A 14,361-nucleotide genomic window follows, 5' to 3' on the forward strand; every position below is an offset into this window, starting at 1 on the left:
TCTCTGGTCTGACAGTTCCCATCCCAATGTCTGTCATATCACAATGCCATGACACCATCATCAAGGGATGTTGCATTTTACCAAGCTGATAGAATGGATGATATTGTTGAGTATTCTCTCTCCCTCCTTTCACAATCAACATATTCATACAGTACACACATGCACACGCACACACACACACACACACAAATACACTAACAAACACAAAGACCACACAGATAAAGTCTATCAGCGTACCTGTGAATGTGGTCTTGGTGATGGGAGGTGGATTACACATAGGTGATCTCCTGGTGTGGGGAGAAACAAAACACACATTGATACATCTCCTCCCAAAACACTATTACTGTACTACCTCATTCTATCTCTCCCCATCTAACTCCTCCTATCTATCTCCCCCCTCTCTTTCTCCCCACTCTATCTCACTAACAGAGGTAAATCTGCTGCATCGTTCCCTGTCCAGCTGAATCAGTCCCCATTCATCACAGATCTCACGTTGAACACGAGCGCTATGGCGGAGGGCCCCTATACTGAGTGGGACTGCTGTTGTTGTAGTCCCAGTGAAGACCAGCAGGGGGAGACCTACAGCAAAGGATTCACATCTTCTCCACGACATTGTGTCAAATGCAGCAGCAAGTGCCTGGTGGTATAGCATGCAGACCAGGGCACCAAAGGCTGTGTTTACACAGGCAGCACAATTCTGATCTTTTGGAAAAATATCTGATCTGATTGGTCAAAATATCAATTAGTGGCAAAAAGATCAGAATTGGGCTGCCATATAAACACAGTCAAAGAGAGATGGCATGGGGAATACTGAAGCCGTTTTTTAACATAACACCATAGAGAGAGACTTCAGTTGGAGATATCATATAAATACATATATAGCCGATATATAGCCAGAAAATACCAAAACAACACTAAAATTTAGCTATAATTAGGGTAGCTTAGTGCCTTGATCTAGACTACTCACAGCAGTAATTATAGGTTAATTGTGTATAAGGTACATGCAGTGTATGCTTCTGAAGACTTACTTGTTGGACGCTCTGTCTTGTGAACAATTGGTTAATGCAGCAAAATTATTCCGTACAGTTCTTAGACTGGCTAGAACCTGGAGGAGATCAGGACAGATTAACATTAAAACCTCACATTAATCTCTTGAACAGTGATTTCCCCCATCCAATATAAACTGATCTACGGGCATTTGTCTTTTGCACAATATCAGCATAGCATACTCTACTGTAGTTTCCCCAAGGAATTAGGCAGCAAAACAACACAATAAAACTTGCTTAGCAATCGTGCCATTGCTCACCTGTGCAAATGGTGTTACAATCATATCGTCGCCATGTCTGCAAAAAAGAGACAAAGATAAAAAGAGGTTAGATTTTATTTCTTGACACACCTGGACACACCTGTGTCTACAGACATTCTAAACATGACCTTCACATTTTAACCCTCTGCGTGACAAAGAGGAGATGATTCCAGCTGTAGCCATCGAATGGCAAGACTAGTGTAATATGGCTATACAATATGGTCTCAGGGTAATTCATATTATTCTGTATGTAAATCTGTGACACTCCATTTAGTATGATATGTTACGTTACGTTAGATTATGAATGGAATTGCGGTTGTACAATGTCATACTATTAGAAGACATATACTATCATACGTTTTACACGGTCGTACAATAGCATATTAATTGGATTATGTAACTAATCATACTTCTTGGAGGAGGTATAGTATGTCTTTCTCTGAGACCAGGTTGCTTGTTCCATTGTAACAACAAAGGATAATTACGGGGAGAATTTACATTGGTGATTATGTGAACTAACGACAAAGGATAGGATAATTTACGTGAAAGGTTAGGGAACTAAAATAACAAAAGTTAGGTGAATTTACGTAGCAGGTTATGTGAATTGGGTTACTTTTAGAATAAGGGTTAGGGGAAGGGTTAGCTAAATTGCTACAGTAGTCCCCGACGTGACTCGAACACTCAACCTTTGGATTGATAGACGGTTGCGGATTACGCCTTCCGATCCACCCCGAGCATCCTCCCTACTTTTGTTTTCTGTCTAAAGTAACAAGACCAGGGGTGTCAAAAACGTCCGGAGGGACTCACTTAAAATACATTATATTTCCTCGCCGTCAAAATTTGTTTTGGTCATTTTCGATGCTCCCTGACTGTCTAGCTTTCGTTTCAATGACTGTTAGCAAGCTGGACGGATTGAAAAGACTATAAATGTAGATCCATTTTATTTCTACACAGTTTCGATTTGGTTCAAGTCATTTTAATGTCGATTAAGATCGTTTTCGCCAGATAAAAAAATATATACAGCTCTGGAAGAAAATAAGAGAAAAATTATCAGTTTCTCTGGTTTTACTATTTATAGGTATGTGTTTGGGTAAAAATAACATTTTTGTTTTATTGTATAAACTACTGACAACATTTCTCCCAAATTCCAAATAAAAATATTGTCATTTAGAGCATTTATTTGCTGAAAATGACATCTAGTCAAAATAACAAAAAAGATGCAGTGTTGTCAGACCTTGAATAATGCAAAGAAAATAAGTTCTTTTTCATTTTTAAACAACACAATACTAATGTTTTAACTTAGGAAGAGTTCAGAAATCTATATTTGGTGGAATAACCCTGATTTTCAGTCACAGCTTTCATGCGTCTTAGCATGCTCTCCACCAGTCTTTCACATTGATGTTGGGTGACTTTATGCCCCTCCTGGCGCAAAAATTCAAGCAGCTCGGCTTTGTTTGATGGCTTGTGACCATCCATCTTCCTTTTGATCACATTCCAGATGTTTTCAATGGGGTTCAGGTCTGGAGATTGGGCTGACCATGACAGGGTCTTGATCTGGTGGTCCTCCATCCACACCTTGATTGACCTGGGTGTGTGGCATGGCGCATTGTCCTGCTGGAAAAACCAATCCTCAGAGTTGGGGAACAATGTCAGAGCAAAAGGAGGCAAGTTTTCTTCCAGGACAACCTTGTACATGGCTTGATTCATGCGTCCTTCACAAAGACAAATCTGCCCGATTCCAGCCTTGCTGAAGCACCCCCAGATCATCACCGACCCTCCACCAAATTTCACAGTGGGTGCGAGACACTGTGGCTTGTAGGCCTCTCCAGGTCTCCGTCTAACCATTAGACGACCAGGTGTTGGGCAAAGCTGAAAATTGGACTCATCAGAGAAGATTACCTCACTCCAGTCCTCTACGGTCCAATCCTTATGGTCTTTTGCAAACCTCAGCCTGGCTCTTCTTTGCTTCTCATTGATGCAGGGCTTTTTACTAGCTTTGCACGACTTCAGCCCTGCCCCTAGGAGCCTGTTTCGAACCGTCCTCGCCGTGCACTTCACCCCAGCTGCCGTATGCCATTCTTTTTGTATGTCACTTGATGTCATCCTACGGTCGTTGAGTGACATTCGAATGAGTTGGCGGTCATCCCGTTGAGTAGAGAGACGTTTTCGCCCTCTGCCGGTCTGTAGATTTGTTGTCCACAATGTCTGCTGCTTGACCTTGTTCTTATGAACCGCCGTCTTTGAAATTTTAAGGATGGAAACAACCTGACGCTCACTGTATCCCTCTGCCAGTAAAGCCAGAATTGAACCCTTCTTTTCCTCACTCAAAACTTTCCTTTTCAACTCTTTTGGCATGGTCAATAGTATTTTTTTTTATTAATATTAATTTTGAGGTACTATTAGCACTGTTTTTGCCATCCAGCTGGTCCTATTGCAAGAGGATAGTGATGACCACAGCAGTGGTTTCTATACTTTTCCTCGTTAAATAAAATTTGGTTCAGGTGATCACCTAATCAGTACCTAATTCAGTAGAATGAGGTGTGCCTGTGTTGGAATTCAACAGACACTGGAATGGAATGGCTGTCATACATGTAGAGATGCTGATTTAAGAAATATTTGCAGTGGTCTCTTAATTTTTTCCAGAGCTGTATATACACTACCGTTCAAAAGTTTGGGGTCACTTAGAAATATAGCAAAATGCGTAGGAAATGTAGTCATTGACTAGGTTAGAAATAATGATATAAATTTTTAATATTACATTTTTTTAAATTGTTTAATATAAATAATAATTGTGTCCTTCAAACTTTGCTTTCGTCAAAGAATCCTCCATTTGCAGCAATTACAGCCTTGCAGACCTTTGGCATTCTAGTTGTCAATTTGTTGAGGTAATCTGAAGAGATTTCACCCCATGATTCCTGAAGCACCTCCCACACGTTGTATTGGCTTGATGGGCACTTCTTACGTACCATACGGTCAAGCTGCTCCCACAACAGCTCAATAGGGTTGAGATCCAGTGACTGTGCTGGCCACTCCATTATAGACAGAATACCAGCTGACTGCTTCTTCCCTAAATAGTTATTGCATAGTTTGGAGCTGTGCTTTGGGTCATTGTCCTGTTGAAGGAGGAAATTGGCTCCAATCAAGCGTAGTCCACAGGGTATGGCATGGCGTTGCAAAATGGAGTGATAGCCTTCCTTCTTCAAGATCCCTTTTACCCTGTACAAATCTCCCACTTTAGCACCACCAAAGCACCCCCAGACCATCACATTGCCTCCACCATGCTTGACAGATGGCATCAAGCACTCCTCCAGCATCTTTTCAATTGGTCTGCGTCTCACAAATGTTCTTCTTTGTGATCCGAACACCTCAAACTTCGATTTGTCTGTCCATAACACTTTTTTCCAATCTTCCTCTGTCCAGAGTCTGTGTTATTTTGCCCATCTTAATCTTTTATTTTTATTGGCCAGTCCGAGATATGGCTTTTTCTTTGCAACTCTGCCTAGAAGGTCAGCATCCCGGAGTCGCCTCTACACTGTTGACATTGAGACTGGTGTTTTGCGGGTACTATTTAATGAAGCTGCCAGTTGAGGACCTGTGAGGCATCTGTTTCTCAAAATAGACACTCTAATGTATTTGTCCTGTTGCTCAGTTGTGCACCGGGGCCTCCCACTCCCCTTTCTATTCTGGTTAGAGCCAGTTTGTGCTGTTCTGTGAAGGGAGTATTACACAGCGTTGTACGAGATATTCAGTTTCTTGGCAATTTCTTGCATCGAATAGCCTTCATTTCTCAGAACAAGAATAGACTGACGAGTTTCAGAAGAAAGTTATTTGTTTCTGGCCATTTTGAGTCTGTAATCGAACCCACAATTGCTGATGCGCCAGATACTCAACTAGTCTCAAGAAGGCCAGTGTTATTGCTTCTTTAATCAGCACAACAGTTTTCAGCTGTGCTAACATCATTGCAAAAGGGATTTCTAATGATCAATTAGCCTGATGGTTGCTGATAATGGGCCTCTGTACGCCTATGTAGATATTCCATTGAAAATCAGCCGTTTCTAGCTACAATAGCCATTTACAACATTAACAATGTCTACACTGTAGTTCTGATCAATTTGATGTTATTTTAATGGACAAAATAATTATTTTCTTTGGAAAACAAGGACATTTCTAAGTGACCCCAAACTTTTGAACGGTAGTGTATATATTATATATATTTTTTATTATATATATTTTTTACTCAAACCCCTGAACTAGACCATTAGTATGTATCATACGTCTTGGAGGTGCTCAGAAATATGTAAAATATGTTTCGTACGGCTCTGAGGCCAGGCTGAGCTATATGGCAGGACTATACACTACTAGGCTATATTATGGATATATTTATAGACACACATCTGCTTCTTCATTGACCACCATGCACTTTCACTTTCACAACAAGCCAGGAACGTACCAATAAAGTGGACCACCCGGCTCGCTGAAAAACCTGCCTATGTCTCACATGGCTGTTCCTCCATCCTGGCACTGGTCACAATGACCACAAGAAAACAGGAATGGGAATCCTTTCCTTTCTTTTCCTTTCTTTTAGTTGCTTATTTCCTCCTGTCCTTCTTATTCCCCTATCCCCACCCTCTTCTATGCCATCACAAGCCAAAGTAAGGGAGACTAGGATGGAATGTGCTACAAATACTGCCCTCTGAACTCAGAGAAAGAGTAAGGGAGGGAGAAAGAGAGGTAAAGGCGTCAGGATGCTTCCCATCCGAAACAGTTCGGAACAATTTGTGCATATTGTCATGACTTGCCCTCGTGGGCTGAGGATCAAAGATTCCGGCTAGGCAAAGGTTTGAACACCCCCTTTCCTGGGGGCCAGTTTTATGACGGTCGTAAATTCCTTGCAGAAACTTTATTTTCCATGCCATGCATTATTGGGAGAGGGAATTTCCCTGTGAGACAAAGGAAGTCTTCCCGTCAAGACTCCAACATCCAAAAGTAGATAATGAAACAATATTCCTACTTAAAAGAATGTGGGAAATGGTTGGTGGGGACTTAAAGAACAATCATGTCAAATTCATTAATACTACTAACTGTATCTCTGGGGGGGTACACTTCCCAGTTATGAGGTTTGCATCTAATTGTATAAAACAAATTATTAAGTATAGTAATAATTTTGTGAAGATAACAATGTGATTTTAGCATTCTAGATTGTTTTCCATATTGGTTTGTTCTCAGTCAGTGGCCATGCCCAGATGAGCACAAACATGATGAAACACCCCTTTTACCCCGAGTGCATAAAAAGCCTTGAAAAACATTTTATTATTAGACCAGCAGACCAGTGTGAGCTAAATGTTGCAAATGGTTGAATTCTACCAGACCAGGAAGCCCACGGCTTAAAATGGTTGACACTCTACAAGACCAGCAGACGTGAAGCGTGAGCTAAACTTTACAAAATGGTTTAAAACTACAACTCCATTACCAAAGGAAGACCAAGCATACTATGGTATAAGCCGGATGTTGCAAATGGTTGAATTTCTACAAGACCAAGAAGCGTGAAGCTGAAGCTACACGTTACAAAATGGTTAGACCAGAAAGACTAGAAAACGTGAGACGTTAGTCCACACGTTTGAAATTGAGAAACTCTGAAACTCTCAACCTCTACATGAGGTGAAGAAGAAGACAATGCACTAGACCTTATCATTTCACTCTGCAGCTGGCATGTATAGTCGTCTAGAGAACTTTCACTAAAGACACGAGAGGAGAGGACAATCCCAATCAGACAACCGCTGATACATCTGAAGTATCCATTCTAACCACAACTACGACCAGAAACTCTACCAAGGACATTGGGATCTCTGGGGGACAAACCAGATTCCTACATCATCAACTCAACTATCGAGGACAGCTACACGTAAATACATGTTGCATTTCTAATCCGAATGAGCGTTTAGTGGGGTTTTAAGCATTTGTATTTCCATGTAGCGTAGTTTCCAAAGTAATCTCTGTCTCTCCCTTCCACTCTGACCCTCCTTCTACCCAAGCATTCATGCTATTGTTAGTCCAGTCCACTAGGGACCTGTTTTAATTGTATTACATTAGTAATCAATAACCTACAGTGGGGAGAACAAGTATTTGATACACTGCCGATTTTGCAGGTTTTCCTACTTACAAAGCATGTAGAGGTCTGTAATTTTTATCATATGTACACTTCAACTGTGAGAGACGGAATCTAAAACAAAAATCCAGAAAATCACATTGTATGATTTTTAAGTAATTAATTTGCATTTTATTGCATGACATAAGTATTTGATACATCAGAAAAGCAGAACTTAATATTTGGTACAGAAACCTTTGTTTGCAATTACAGAGATCATACGTTTCCTGTAGGTCTTGACCAGGTTTGCACACACTACAGCAGGGATTTTGGCCCACTCCTCCATACAGACCTTCTCCAGATCCTTCAGGTTTCGGGGCTGTCGCTGGGCAATACGGACTTTCAGCTCCCTCCAAAGATTTTCTATTGGGTTCAGGTCTGGAGACTGGCTAGGCCACTCCAGGACCTTGAGATGCTTCTTACGGAGCCACTCCTTAGTTGCCCTGGCTGTGTGTTTCGGGTCGTTGTCATGCTGGAAGACCCAGCCACGACCCATCTTCTATGCTCTTACTGAGGGAAGGAGGTTGTTGGCCAAGATCTCGCGATACATGGCCCAATCCATCCTCCCCTCAATACGGTGCAGTCGTCCTGTCCCCTTTGCAGAAAAGCATCCCCAAAGAATGATGTTTCCACCTCCATGCTTCACGGTTGGGATGGTGTTCTTGGGGTTGTACTCATCCTTCTTCTTCCTCCAAACACAGCGAGTGGAGTTTAGACCAAAAAGCTCTATTTTTGTCTCATCAGACCACATGACCTTCTCCCATTCCTCCTCTGGATCATCCAGATGGTCATTGGCAAACTTCAGACGTGCCTGGACATGCGCTGGCTTGAGCAGGGGGACCTTGCGTGCGCTGCAGGATTTTAATCCATGACGGCGTAGTGTGTTACAAATGGTTTTCTTTGAGACTGTGGTCCCAGCTCTCTTCAGGTCATTGACCAGGTCCTGCCGTGTAGTTCTGGGCTGATCCCTCACCTTCCTCATGATCATTGATGCCCCACGAGGTGAGATCTTGCATGGAGCAAGTGTTTTTTCTCGAGGCAAGCCGAAGTTCTGAAGCCTAAGTCTACACCCCTTCGTCGGTGATTGGTCAACAGTAGGGATTCTTCAATTAAGTGTTTGTTGTCTTTCAACAATAGACAACTTGTTTTTATGCACATTTTTCACTTGAGAAATACTGCACCAAACATCTTAGTTAGATGTAAAATAGCACAACTAAGATCTCGGCAAAGAAGTAAAAGTTAATGATAGATTTCTTGAGTTATCTTAGATGAATTCTGACTGTTTTAAGGAAGTTTTGGCTAAGGCGTCTCAAGATGGACAGAGTACTATTGGCGCCTTTTTATTGTTTTTCAAGCGAAGCTCTTTTAAGGGAGTAAGTGAGCACACTTGTTCGGTTCGCCTAGCCGAGTTCAGCTAGGTGTTAGCCAAACCAAAGCATGCAGAAGCCTTAAGAGAGAGACAAAAAAATTAAAAACACCTGCTCCAAGGTTGTGTACACCATTATATCATTGGCATTTCATTAGTAGCAGTAGTAGTTATGGTCATAGAGATAAACTAGTAAACTATTGTAGAGGCAGTCGCTGTGCTGTTACTTGTACCAGGGTGAGTGTGTAAGATTACATTAACCTTAGTACTCAATCATTGATGACTAAGGCCATAGTTCATGGGAGTTATTGATGACATAAACCTCTATTGGCGTCATTCATTGAATTCTATAGTACAATTCATTAGAGATGACATTCACATGACCTTAACACACCCTCTACACAACCAAACATTATCATCATCCTTGGGGAGACTGGCCAGACAATTGCAAGGACAGACCATGTGGGCTATATTTATTGATTTTCTTGTCTTGAACAACAATGAAAAACATAACACTAGTGCTACCCTCACTCCTCTTTTTCTCCCTAACATTATTGATGTACAAAACATTAAGAACAGCTTCATAATATTGAGATGCCTCAATTAATTGGCGCATGGACTCCCGTGTGGCGCAGTGGTCTAATGCACTGCATCTGCTAAATGACTAAAATGTAAAAATGTACAAGGTGTCGAAATTGTTCCACAGGGATGCTGGCCCATGTTGACACCAATGCTTCCCACAGTTGTGTCTAGTTGGCTGGATGTCCTTTGGGTGGTGGACCACTCTTGATACACACGGGAAACTGTTGAGTGTGCAAAACCCAGCAGTGTTGCAGTTCTAGACACATACCGGTGCACCTGGCACCTACTACTATACCCTGTTCAAAGGCACTTAAATATTTTGTCTTGCCCATTCACCCTCTGAAGGGCACACATACACAATCCATGTCTCAATTGTCTCAAGGCTTACAAATCCTTCTTTAACCTGTCTCCTCCCCTTCATCTACACTGATTGAAGTGGATTGAACAAGTGACATCAATAAGGGATCATAGCTTTCACCTGGATTCACCTGGTCAGTCTACGTCATGGAAAGCGCAGGTGTTCTTAATGTTTTGTACACTCAGTGTATAAATTGTAGCTTTTCAGTGAGGGGGAAAATAATTCTCAAAAACGAAGATGAAAGAGAGAGAGAGAGAGAGAGAGGGGAGAGAGACAGAGAAAGGGAGGGGAGCGAGAGAGAGAGAGAGAGAGAGAGAGAATGAGAGAATGAGAGAATGAGAGAATGAGAGAAAGGGAGGGGGGAGAGAGAGATTAGGTGAGAGGTTGCATTCCAGCCTCCCTTTCATCCTCTCTTCCCTTTCCCCAGCCACCAACACTGGTCTCGGTTCGCTAGTACCCAGCATGAGACGTTCTATATATATTTTTTTTATATATCTGCAGACATAACTGTTCACATAAAGAGGCACAAGGGACATTTCTAAAAGATTCTGCAAGTAAATTATTTCCTTAGGGACATCTATGGTCTCGATGTCTTTTCCAAGAATAGATTGTAATTTAGTCCATCAAAGACTGTCAGTTTTTTTATATAGAATATACAATGTTTAGCCTTCATGTTAGATAGTAAATACATCTGTTTCATAATTTACTGCAGGTCAATGATAAGCCCCAGTGTAACGGTTGGCCTACAGAGTAACACTCTGTACAGTAACTGGGTTTACTGGAACAATTGTCCACCCATTCCACCTTCCTTAGAACCACAGTGTGGCAACTGGGAAAAGTAAAGGGACTCCGTATGAACATCATGTCACATACAACCTGGTGAGGAGCTGCCTACTATGGCTGGCCCACCCCGTAAAAAAACAAATTTCACTGCACCTATCCGGTGTATGTGACAATAACAAAACAATACATATTGTGAACTTGTGGTCAATACCATTTAGAGAATCAGGGTGATTTTAGTGTGGTATTCTGATGGGAGGTTAAACTAAAGCAGGGTCATTCATACACTATAGCTGTGTTCGAATACTCATACTAACCGCACTATTTGTACTATTTGTGACGTAAATTGAGTATGTAGTACATAGGTCACAGTATAGATATAGTTAGTATGCCAAAGTTCCCGGATGTCGTACTAAATTTGCCAAAATACGTATACAAGCAGTGGACACTATTTCCGTGTTTTTAGGGCCCATAATGCAATTCTTTAGAAAATGGGTGTGGCTTCACAACGTTTTCAGATTTGAAGAAAATGGCGGAAAATATGCAGCCAAAGTCCAACGAGAGCGGATACAAATTCATTGCTTTAACTAATTATGACAAATGTTAAGAAAATGTTGAACAATGTAATAAAGTAATGACTTTTCAAATAAGTTATGATACACGTTATGTTGGCTGACAATTTGTTAGCTACGCTATCGTTACGAACCGCATAGCATTACAGCAGTATGTACCGGTATGTTAGCTAGTTACCTAACGTTAGTTGACTACTAATACATCAAACTTGCCAGGCAGTATTTTAACTATAATCAAACTAACTACCCAACGTTTATTGACTTGATTATTCACGTCATTCTTAGCTAAGTGGTATAGTCGTTGTGCGTTCTCAATGGACATTGTTAATTCTGGCTATCTACTCCGATTTCAGAGCACTCTCGTCTGAGTGTGCCAGAGAGCAGAATAACTTATGAATTTATGAACGCTCAACACCCGTTGAATATATGGCCAGTGTCAGTAAACGTCGGCAAAAAAATTCGTAATTAAATTGTTGCAAGCAGCACAGTTAGAGTCACCAACACTCTGGATAACACGAAAACAGCCTAACCAGCTCTGCTAGGGCAAGTAAAATGGTCAGAGTGAGGTGTCTGGAAATAGCTAGCCAACGTTAGCCAGTTAGCGTGGGTGCTTGACTGCCGTTGTGAGGTCAGAATGCTTGAATGAACCCAACTCCTTGGCCAGAGATTCCAGTAACGTGCTCCGACAATGAAATGCTCTGAATTTACGAACACCCTCTGGCACTCCAGATTGAATTTACGAACACACCCGAAATCGTAAAATGTTGCATAGCAACAGCATCAACTTCTGGGAAGACAGGCGAAGCGCTAGTATGCTCAACTGAAAGGATACCGTTCGTTTACAGTATACTAAAATGTATACTAAACTAATAGTATACAGTATGTAGTATTAAGTATGTAGTATACAGTATATTAGTATGGGTATTCGAACACAACTTATCATAGGGTGCGTCCAGAATGGAAACCTATTTCTTTCATAGTGCACTACTTATGAACAGAGCCCTATGGGGGTAAACAAAAGTAGTGCACTACATGGAGAATAGGGTGCCATTTGGGTCTCAGACATAGTGACAGGGAGAGACCGGAGGGATATGGCTACCTCAGAAAATGCTACTCCTCCTTACTACAGACTGAATGGAGATACACTGTCTCCAGTCAATACATAATTTTATGTTGGAGCGTAACTGGATAGTCATCTTGGTAAGGGGTAGAGATTTGATTGCATTGTTACACAGCTATGTACTAATACACTTCAATGGTAACTAATCTGTGTGTGTGTGTGTATGTGTGTGTGCTCACTGCTCACATTACATGTGTGTGCATCACTAAAGCTTGGAGAAGAGAGGCAGAAATTGAGCTGAAGCACATTGGAAACCTTTTATGTGTGTATTGATTTTGTCACCTAGGGGATAACGAGTATCTTGGTGACTCAATGGCAATACTTCAAAATAGGGTATTCAAATTTTTTACCAAACACAACTAACTGAGGAATGCAAGGCATTCACATTCTCAAGGTTTGCACTCAGGGCACTACAGCTAACTGTCCTGCAACTGTAAGATTTGCTTTCCCCTAATGCTAAGGGAAAAGGGCTTCGAATAGAGATGTGACACCTCAGCATTAGCTGTCAATCAAACAGAGACCTGGGAAGGGACAACAAGTACACAGACAGCTATCACATCATATCACCCACCACACCTTTGAAAACACTCCATCTCTTCAGCGAGAGAGGGGGGGGCGGCAATAGGTGAGCTATGACCGAGTGAAAGACAACAAGAAAGAACGAGAGATTGAATGAGAAAAGAGAGACAGTTGGAGAGAGAAAAAACTCACATGTCGCTGGCGATGGAGGAGTTTCTGGACATGGACTTGGGCGACAGTTCGTAGTCCGAGTCGGAGCGGTAGAGGAAGGACTCTCTCCGCTGACTGTGGACAAAGTTGCCCTGCAGTATGAGCCCAGACCCCGGGCTGGCCATGGGGTCCAGCGGGCTACGCCCCGATGATGTGCCGTTGTCCACATCGAAACTGTCAGACAACAACCGGAGAGAGAGAGAGGAAACATTAGACATAATCATGAAACAGTGTGTGGGTGTTAGAAACATAGGATGCCTGTCTGTCTTTATGTTTATTTGTACTGCAAAGAACATTGAGCAGCAGCTTGCTTAGGATTCAAAACATTATTTCAAACAGCCACAAGAATATCCAAAAGCCTTTATATGGTAACTGTAGCACAAGCCAGTACTGTAACACAGCTCTGATAAGGACAATGACTCATTGGGTCATCACCACCTAGGACAATAATGCAATCCCCCTTTGATGTCACCGTTCCTTAGTGTCCCCCAGATGATCCTCATAACAGGGATTACCCCTGTCACCCAGGTTTACCTGACCTGTTACATGGGTAACCAGACCTGGCTCTAATCATCCTCCAGGTGAAGGGATTCCCCTCTACGTAGCACCAGACACATCTTCATCATCACTATCCCTATCATCATCATCCCTAGTGTCAGCTTTGTGATGAAAATAGCTGTGGTGATAATCCTATAGGATCCGCTGTGGAGCTGATAGGGGAGCCCCTGCTAATCTGTACAGTGTGTGTGTGTGAGTGTCTGTGTCTGTGTCTGTGTCTGTGTCTGTGTCTGTGTCTGTGTCTGTGTCTGTGTCTGTGTCTCTGTGTGTGTGTGTGTGTGTATGTGTGTGTGTGTATATGTGTGTGTGTGTATATGTGTGTGTGTGTGTGTGTGTGTGTGTGTGTGTGTGAGTGTCTGTGTCTGTGTGTGTGTGTGTGTGTAAATGTGTGTGTGTGTGTATATGTGTGTGTGTGTGTGTGTGTGTGTGTGTGAGTGTCTGTTTCTGTGTCTGTGTGTGTGTGTGTGTATATGTGTGTGTGTGTGTGTGTGTGTGTGTGTGTGTGTGTGTGTGTGTGTGTGTATGTGTGTGTGTGTATATGTGTGTGTGTGTGTGTGTGTATATGTGTGTGTGTGTGTGTGTGTGTGTGTATATGTGTGTGTGTATATGTGTGTGTGTGTGTGTGTGTGTATATGTGTGTGTGTGTGTGTGTGTGTGTGTGTGTGTGTGTGTGTGTGTGTGTGTGAGAATGTGTGTGTCTGTGTGTGTGTGTGTGTAAATGTGTGTGTGTATATGTGTGTGTGTCTGTGTGTGTGTGTCTGTGTGTGTGTGTGTGTGTGTGTGTGTGTGTGCATGTGTGTGTGGTGGAGGGAACAGTGTGAGCTGAGTTGACTGCGTCAGCTGTG

The 14,361-nt window shown here is 42.1% G+C and overlaps 1 protein-coding gene across 2 annotated transcripts in view; it reads right to left on the reverse strand.

Moving 5' to 3' along the window:
* pde4d (phosphodiesterase 4D, cAMP-specific) overlaps positions 1 to 14,361 on the reverse strand; it is a gene marked incomplete at both ends in the record, with an annotated part of 108,866 nt that overhangs the window by 31,643 nt on the left and 62,862 nt on the right. For both annotated transcript variants that reach the window (XM_084181279.1, XM_084181280.1), the window contains 4 exons: positions 238 to 287; positions 1,029 to 1,105; positions 1,307 to 1,343; positions 12,941 to 13,132. In XM_084181279.1, the coding sequence (XP_084037405.1) occupies positions 238 to 287; positions 1,029 to 1,105; positions 1,307 to 1,343; positions 12,941 to 13,132 (356 nt within the window). The remainder of the gene's footprint in view (positions 1 to 237; positions 288 to 1,028; positions 1,106 to 1,306; positions 1,344 to 12,940; positions 13,133 to 14,361) is intronic.

This window comes from Coregonus lavaretus, assembly GCF_964263955.1.
Source record: "Coregonus lavaretus genome assembly, chromosome: 17".
Classification (NCBI taxonomy): Eukaryota; Metazoa; Chordata; class Actinopteri; order Salmoniformes; family Salmonidae; genus Coregonus; species Coregonus lavaretus.